The sequence below is a fragment of the Alternaria atra genome, assembly GCF_907166805.1.
Source record: "Alternaria atra isolate CS162 genome assembly, contig: 37, whole genome shotgun sequence".
Taxonomy (NCBI): Eukaryota; Fungi; Ascomycota; class Dothideomycetes; order Pleosporales; family Pleosporaceae; genus Alternaria; species Alternaria atra.
The window spans coordinates 747,339-756,107 of record NW_025091336.1 but is presented as its reverse complement, the minus strand read 5'-3'; the positions used below and the strand labels follow the sequence as shown (position 1 = coordinate 756,107).

General features: G+C 53.1%; 2 protein-coding genes across 2 annotated transcripts; both read left to right on the top strand.

Moving 5' to 3' along the window:
* Window positions 1-591: 591 nt before the first annotated feature.
* ALTATR162_LOCUS11982 (uncharacterized protein) lies at window positions 592-2,610 on the top strand (the record flags this gene model as incomplete). The annotated part of the gene is made up of 4 exons (XM_043319626.1): window positions 592-744; window positions 915-1,167; window positions 1,216-1,614; window positions 1,664-2,610. The coding sequence occupies 4 exons, from the start codon at window positions 592-594 to the stop codon at window positions 2,608-2,610; spliced, it is 1,752 nt and encodes a 583-aa protein (XP_043175561.1).
* Window positions 2,611-3,514: 904 nt separating this feature from the next.
* Window positions 3,515-8,225, top strand: ALTATR162_LOCUS11981 (uncharacterized protein; the record flags this gene model as incomplete). Its single annotated transcript, XM_043319625.1, has 4 exons — window positions 3,515-3,696; window positions 3,853-3,934; window positions 3,983-4,297; window positions 4,344-8,225. 4 exons carry the CDS (start codon window positions 3,515-3,517, stop codon window positions 8,223-8,225), a joined length of 4,461 nt encoding a protein of 1,486 aa, XP_043175560.1.
* Window positions 8,226-8,769: the final 544 nt, after the last annotated feature.

The following is an 8,769-nucleotide window of genomic DNA, read 5'->3' as shown; positions in this document are numbered from 1 at the left end:
TTTTTACCCTTGATACTGCAGCTCTGCTTGGGTTCGCAGCATTGGCACGCACAGTGATCGAAAGGCCGGTCAAACTTGTGTGCTGTCCTGCTCCGATTCCGCGATCAATCTTTCTCGCCTAGCTACCTCATCCAAATATCTTCGGTGTGGCTTAGAAGCTCGTGACAATTCGGGACTTTCGTCAAAGGTGGATATAGCTGCAGGTTTGCACTCAAACTGAACTCAGCATCGAGCTCAGGCTTATCTCAGATCTGCAGCTAGAAGAGGGGCATCTGTCGTTCGCCCGAGGACTGCAGTTTTCTGGTAAGCATTGCTAGCGCAAGATGTTAGGCGACGTGTGCACAGCCCAGAGCTATGCTCAGAGGGTCATCTCTAGATCATCTTGATCATTTCGTCCTCTCATTTTACCTCGATTATTGCTCCAATGGAGTGGTTCCTGTTGGGCATAAGATATCAACTGACAGATGCGCAGCCTGTTTTTACTTCTGTATTCTGATCGAACGTCACAGCACGCAGACGCATGCTCACGTCTGAGAAAGGCGTTCATCGAGCAGTTCGCGGGCTCCGTTAGCTGCAGCTACATAGCTACCCATGGCGAGGTTTCGGCCCGTGGACCCATCAGCTCCTCTCAGGAGGGACCGACAGCCAATGCAGAAGAACAACGGCGCCGCCATGGCAATAAACCGATTTGCAGAAGACCCGTGGGCGATGATTCATGGCAGTGATGTGTCTCCAAAATCGATGGTGAGTGTTGGTTCTTTTTGTGTTTCGGGGAGTGGATAAGGTTTCGGTTCGCTTGAATTACTTGAGCCACCGGTGCAGCATTTAGCGGCCGCCGCGGCCCAAGCAACCGGAGCCGGCATACGCCTAGCATAATCGGCAATAGCGATAGGCATATGTGCTGACTTCTTCAGGCCATATCCTCGTGCGCTGTTGAAGCCACCATCAAGCAGAACGAAACAGAGGAGGCTATCGCTTTGCCAACACCCATCGGCTGTTGGAAGGTCATCTCGCCTGATGGCCGTGAAGAGCGTGTCTTCAAGCCCATCCCTGGCTTCGAACATTTGTTTAACAGTCCAGCACAGTCGCAGGGAGTGCCCCGTCTGGAAAGTTCGCCTAAACCCGTCGCAACGCCAGCCTACCAGACATCCATAGCCCAAGTACCGGGTAAGATCAAACGCCTGCTCTGGATGCTCCCTCCGCTAATTGACCCAGCTATACCGAAAGAGAACCAAGTAAAGAAGCGCAAGAGGACTCAGTCCCGTCCTCGAGCACGTCCACTGCAGGCCATCGTTCAACAGCTTAGTGACGAAGATGACGACGAACAGTACGACGACGACAGAGATATCATCGTACCGACTGGGAAGTCTTACACCTTCTACATTGGCGATGTGGACGAGTTGAAGCGCTTCTTCCGCCGACGATTGGACGAACTCACCATGAAGCCAGTGCGACCCATTGTCACGGCTTGGGTCAAGCTACTGGAGCCTAAGCGGCTAACCCGATTTGGACCCTACCACAAGAAGTTGCCCAGAGAACAGCCCCCACAGTGCACCCCGCCTTGGTGGCCCCAAGATGTGCCCTATGAAGAACCCTCACATCTGGACAAGGCTGGTAAGCTACTACTACTGTATAGAGTTGAATCGCAACTAACTTTTTAAAGGCCTCTTGACATTAGCAGTCGATCTTATGCTCCAGCACCGCAATATCGACGTGGTCAAGCGTACTTTGGGCTGGACCACCAAGCTAAGGAAAGCAGCACGCTATGCCGTAGAGACAACACCGCCGGACCAATTCTCCTCGTCGAAAGGATCTGCCTTTAGTGAGAAAATGCAAGCGCGAGCCCTGTCCGAGATCTTACCAAACCTCTTCGACATCACGCTATCATACGAGGAACATCTTGCGACATATAACCTCTATGAAGGTTCGAACCATCAGGATCCTGGTATAGGAACGTGTGTGACCTGGCAGCCACTTACGAGACCGACCCGCCAGCCTTCTGCACCTAGGAAGCGCCTTCGACAGACGAAGGCCACTCCAATTCCAAGGGTAGAGTATGATGCCGATGGGTCTGGCCACGAGACCGAGGTTGATAATACCACAACCGAATCGCATCTGCGATGGGAAAGAAAGGCTGAGGAGCTGCGACAACAGGTGCAAGCTTCGCAACCACAACATATGCGCCCACACAACTCTATCACGACGCCCAACACTTCCTTTGGTCAGCCGATGTACGCTCTTCATCTGGGTGACGACATGGATTTAGACGCTAAGGTGGCCGACCACACACCGTACCCCGATCAAACCCCAGGCCACAGTGACTTCCACAGTGGTCAGCCAATGCAGTATTATACTAGTCACTCAGGATACCATCATGTACCACAACCTCAACAGTGTGTTAGCTCATCCGGTGTGGCTTCAGTGTCCGCACCAGGATACGACCAGCCGTTCTCCATGTTTCCCACATCATATCACCCTCAAGTTGAAGACATGGCCTTCAGCAGCAACGCTGGGCTTCCCTACGAATATGACATGTTCGTCCCGTCATTCTTCGAGGGCTTACCGGATTTGAATAGCATTCGCTGTCAACCGGAAGCTTCTCACGATTAATTGCTTGTGACTTAGCGTGCATCTCTCGCGTTTGCCTACCTGCTTGTATCTTTGTCCTTTGCTTGCTTTTCATCGGCTTCCTTGACACGACTCATGACTACGACGCTTTCCTTGATCTTCTTCTATCGCGGTCACGTTTGTTAAGCATCGTTCCAGCACAGCAACCGGACACCTCCCATGCTGGTTTCCTCGGCACACTTGCTGGAACATGTTTTGTTGCGCTTCCTTAGCTTCATCTTCTCGATCGTCCATGTCTTGCGATATACCCCGTACGACGTCACGCTGCTCACGACTGCATTGCAACGATCCTGGTATAAAATTTCATGGCTGCATAGTGGGGGAAGTAATTAGATATGAAACAAGTTTCTTAGGTTTGGGATTGTGCTTGCTGCAAGGCGTTGTACAAAAGCTGGAGGAAGTTGGTCCTTGTTGGAGAGAAGGCGGGAAGACGGCCAGAACCTACGTGAAGGTATCTAAGTGGTAGAAAAGACATGTCAGTCAGACACATCGATATTCACAATATTTCGGGTATGTTAGATATCAAACCAAGATATCGAATCAGAGAGCTCCTTGAGCGCAATGCGTGAAGTTCCGAGTGAAGTGGCGCAGAGGTGTGAAACTAGGCGCGGAAACCCGGGGCTCCAGCCACACGTATGCCAAGGCGCTAGTGCCGCGTCACAGGCCCGGGCGTGGAGCTCACGGCTTCTCTTGTTCGCGACGTGGATGGGACTTTGTTGCATCCAGCAGCAGCCGCCAGTCGCATCCAACCCGACTCGGCCAAGCAGCCCAAATCACGACTGTCGAAACCTCGCCCGCACCGAAACGTCTTTGTCGCATGCACACGGACCGTGACGTTGACGTGGATTGATCGCGAACTAACACCTTTCGTGATAGAGCCGCGACCATGGCGACACCGCGAGGTGGAAGAGGCGGCGGCGGAGGCGATCGAGGACGCGGTTCAAAAGGAGGCAACAACTCCAATTCCAATCGCGCACGCGGCAGAAGTAATGCGCAAAACGAAGAGCGACCGGCGCAAGGCCTATACACACCTGGACAAGGACGGGGTCGGCAGCACGGCAGCAACTCGTAAGTCTGCATCTTCCCTCTGACATTAGCACAGGGCGCGGGCGGACCGATGGCGCCATCACCAGGAGCATACTACACCACTACCATCGTTGCGATCCATACCAGACGAGGGCCTCCCACGGCCGCTCGCGGCCTATTCTAACAAGACTCTCTCAGGACTTCTTCCAATTCGAACCCCTTCGGTACGACGACTGCGCCATCGTTTGCGCCCCACGACTATCAGAAGCGACTACAACACGTAAGAAATATGGACATGTTGGCACCTGTCCAGTACTGACAGGCACAGATCAAAGCGGAGCGCCCAAAGATTCGCGAGAAGTTCATCCGCGATGGCCTAATGAACCCAGAGGGCCAAATGCGCCTGGCCGATTCTGTCAAGCTATACGGCCTTTGCCAGGAAATGTGTCCGGAATACGAGCGCGTACGTCGCATAGTCGAGCTGGATGTCAAAGCGCCAGAATGTACACCCGAGACCCAACATCTACCGTCCCGTAGTCAGCGCATTGCAGACGAATCACGAATGGTCAAGGCATACGCACGCTCAGCGGCAGGCATGGACGTAGAGCTTGTCTCGGAGATCCGGTCGCCGGCCACTTGCTTGGTAAGTCAGTAGTATTCTGTCCGAGTTCGTGATTTAATATCTGCAGAAAACCCTCAAGTACTTGTACGGACGCCTAGACCAAGATGACTTCCAGTTCCTCCATTCATGGCTCTGGGACCGCACACGAGCCGTCCGAAAAGACCTCCGCACCCAGCGTATCGAGAACAGGCCCGACATCGCCATACTGCTTACCTCCCTCGAGTACAGCGCCCGTTTTTACATGCTGTCGGCCCATCACATGTCACGAAGCACCAAGGACGACTACTCTCATCAACAGGATGTCGAGCAGCTGAATCAGACTCTAATCTCACTCAAGGAGCGATACGCCGACAACCGACGCGCCAATATCATATCAGCCTGCGAGGCTGAATTCTGGGCATACCGACTGATCCTGGCTCCCATCTACGCCAACACCCAGCTCGAAAACGAACTACATCGTCTACCTAGCGACCTACGAAACAACCCGCGAGTGCAGACCGCTTTGGAGATCTTCCGCCTCCTCAAGTCCATCATCATTCACAGGGACTACAAGAGCTTTGTACAATGCCAGTCCAACTGGAAGCGGTTTTGGGATCTGATCAAGTCGCCAAGGGTATCATACCTGATGGCATGTGCGGCCGCTATATCCTTCAATAGGGTCCGTCACGTTGTGCTAGACGTGGTCTGGCGTTGCTACCGAGTTGGCTTGTACAGGCATCAAGTTCCTGTCGAGTTCTGGACAACGGACAAACTGAGAGAAGTACTTGGCATGGATACCGAATCAGAAGCCGTGGAATTCTGTGAAGCACATGGCTTCGTCTTCGAAGTCAACGAGGAAGGTCACACTTTCATGGACATCAAACAAAAAAGCTATGACCGGAAAGCCAATGTCCTCCCCAAGGCTGATATCAAGCCTCAATCTTTCTCGGCAACAATTGTCGAGGCAAAGCGTTGTGGTCGCCCGTTATCGGCTGTCATTGCAGGCTTGACTGTGCAGGAGGCCAAGAAGGGCGGTCTGTCTGCTGCGCAAGCTCAGCAAATGGAAGACCAGACTTCGCTATTCGTTCCGGAGACCACTAGTGTCTTCAAGCAACAGCCGATCGAAACAGCACCTTCCGCCGGTGGCTTTGGTTTCAGTGCGACAGCGTCCCCCTTCCAGCCCAATAGCATTTCTACGACGGCTCCAAACCCACTCGCGAAAGCCATCCAGCCCGGCCTTTTCGATCCTTCAAAGAACAATATCCAGTTTGCGCAGCCCGCGGATGCGACCGTCAACCCATTCCTCCGCAAAGACGCCATTTCTTTCCCTTCGACATCGCCTGCACCGTCGGGGAATCCTTTCCTGAAGAACAACGTTGCGCAGTCGGAATCTACAACGCCACAGACGGCCGCAAATCCTTTCCTGAAGTTCAACAATGCTGCGCAACCAGAGTCGACAGCATCAACGACCCCCGCAAATCCTTTCTTGAAGAACAATACACTCAAGCCTCAATCTACGACACCTCCTACGCCAGCGAACCCATTCATGCCAGGATCGTTCGCACCCTCGCAGCCGAAACCTCAAACTCAAACACAGACACCAGTTCAAGACCCCGAGGCACCTGCTGCCATAACTACGCCTAAGCCCGCTTCTGCATTCAATTTTACTGGGGCGTCGTTCAATGCTACACCATCGCAAGGAACTTCAGAGGCTGGGTTTTCTTTCACTCCAGCAGGAACGCCACCTCCGACTGACAATTCTCCACAGGAAGAGGAAACAAAGAAGGCGGAGCAGGCGGAGCAGACGAAGCAAGAAGCGGCTGAGAGGCAACGACGAGAGGATGAAGCACGTCAACGCGTACAAGAAGCACAACGGGCAAAGCAGGCGAAAGAAGCAGAGCGGAAGCGTGAGGCGGAGGCTGCAGAGGCGGAGGCTGCACGACAGCGACAAGAGCAGGCTGATCGAGAGCGAAAGGCACGCGAGCAACAAGAAGATTTGGCTCGACAGGCGAGGCAACGTCAACTGCAAGAGGAGGAGGCGCGGGCAGCACGGATACGAGAGAAGGACGCGGCATTGCATGCGCTTACGGCGGATGTGATGTTCAACCCTCAGGAAGGACTGTTGATGCAGTTCGTCGAGAACGATATCATGAACATAGCGAAGGCGGCTGCAATGACAGTAGAGATGGAGAGGAGGGTGGCGATGGTAGATCGAAAGTATGAAAAGTATCTGGAAGAGTTGAAGCGGGCAGGCTTGGCCAAGATGATGGCGGCGGCGGAGAAGAAGAAGCGACTGCAGAAAGCACGAGAGAGGAGGAAGCGACTGAAGGAGCAGCGAGCAAAGTTGGAGACTGGACAAGACGAGGAATCGACAGATGCGCCTGCACCAGTACAACCGGCGACATCGAACGGTAAGGCGTCAACAGCGGTGCCACCAGAAGGACGATCGGCATCGCAGCAACACACTGCTCCCCAGAATAGTCGACGCGCTAAGCGAACGCAAGAGCGTCATCACGCGCAAGCTTCGGTGACGAACGGTGTGAGCTCAGCCAAATCGGTGCCGGCACAGGCAAAGGACACGACTACCGAAGCTACATTCGACAAGAGCACAAGTAACGCCAGCACATCAATCTCCGCATATTCACAGGCCTATCAACAAGCAGTTGCGAACGCACCCGTAGACCGAACTGAGACTGATTGGTTCAGACTTCGGGCTAGGGGTATCGATCCAAGCAAGCACCGCAAGCGTAGCTTCGACTTTGGTTCGTCAGACGAAGAGAAGCCAAAGTTAATCGAGCCCAAGCGACCCAAGTTATCACCAGCGTCTCCTGCACTGGAGCACCAGGAGCAACCAGCACCGAAAACCATGCTTGATGAGCAGCGCGCTCGTGTTGAAGCCATCAAGGAGTCCTTTAGGAGATCAGCGTCCACAGTATCACCTTCTCTCTCCTTTAATGGTGCGATGTCATTCAACGGACGATCCTCCTTCAATGACCCCACAAGCAGTCTCATTGCAAGAGCCCGGCAGACGCTGGCAGAATCAAAGGCAGAGATGCCGCCACCATCATTCACCCCTAGCAGGTCCTTGTATCGAAGGGAATCCTTTGACGGAAACGCCAGCCAGCTCATCGCACGAGCTCGGGCTCTCGCATCACCTGCCGCCACTCAACCAAACATCCAACACGACTGGAGTCGCAGTGTACCCAACCTAGGTTTCTCGGCATCTCAGACCCAACATTCCACATACGGTACATCCATGTATGGCAGCACTCTACGTACCAACTCATCAACCAATAACCGTCCGGCATATTGGGAACGCACAAGTCGCTTCGTGCCTCGCCATCTCTACGGTCAAGGTGCGGAAGCCGTTCGCGCATACAGGATAGAGCAGGGTCTGAGTAAATCACCCGCTAGTACGCGACCAACTAGTACTGAGCCTCTGAATATCTCTTCACCGATACCGACACAGTTGTCGTACAATCAACAGGCGAACACCCAACCGATGAGCTACAAGCAAGAGCAGTACACTGCCAATTCCACGGAACACAGCGGTCTACACCTCACCGACGTCGACGACCAGGATGGAAACGCTGTCATGACGGACAACGAAGAAGAGTTCCAGTCTTACAACCACTTTGGCACTACTTCTTCTTATCCTGGCGGGCAGTATGCTTCTTCTTCCCAGTCACACCTTCAGCAGCAGCAGCAGCAGAAGCAAGAAGAGTACTTCGACAGCGATCAGGACGCAGATTCCGAGATGCTCGACGGCGAGGAGGACGAAGAGCTTATTGATTACGACGAGGAATCTGACCTCGATGAAGAAGAAGAAGAAGACCAAGAATCTTTCGACGAGGAAGAAGAGGAAGAGGAAGAAGAAGAAGGTAGCGACGAAGACGAAGGTGCCACGGGTCCTGGTGGAGACGAAAAACCAGGAGCTACCGAAGACGATGCTATCGAGCTCTCGGATTAGGCATCCGATCCCACTTGGTGTGGTGTTGAAGGGAATTGAGGTGGTTGAAGGTTGTATCATATGATCATATTGTATGCATAGCGAGGGCGTTTTTTGGTTTCACATTCTACACGAGAAGGCATAGCATGGTATGGACTGGGGGGTACGGATGATACCCAATAGTGCGGGCATATGATGTGCTGGCTACAAAAGTACCAGATGGTGCGCAGACGTATGTGTAAGAATATCATGTCTTAGATCACATTGAGAAGACTTTATTTGTGTGATTGGTTTCTGGCTTGTCTCGCTGTACGTAGTATTGTTCATGTTTGCGTGATAGTTGGACTGGATACGCTCAGTCATGGTGTCGATGCGTCAACAACGTAGCGAATAGGTGGGCGCTGAAAAGATGATGGTGCTAGTATTCTGCCCCCAAGTATGCCATGCGTGGTAACTCCCTCTCTAAGATCACGGTCTCTCACAGGACTGACCATGTGGATTGGCCCATGTACATCGTTCTCCTTCATCGCGAGCATTTTAGCCATGTGCTTTCACACCGAAATGT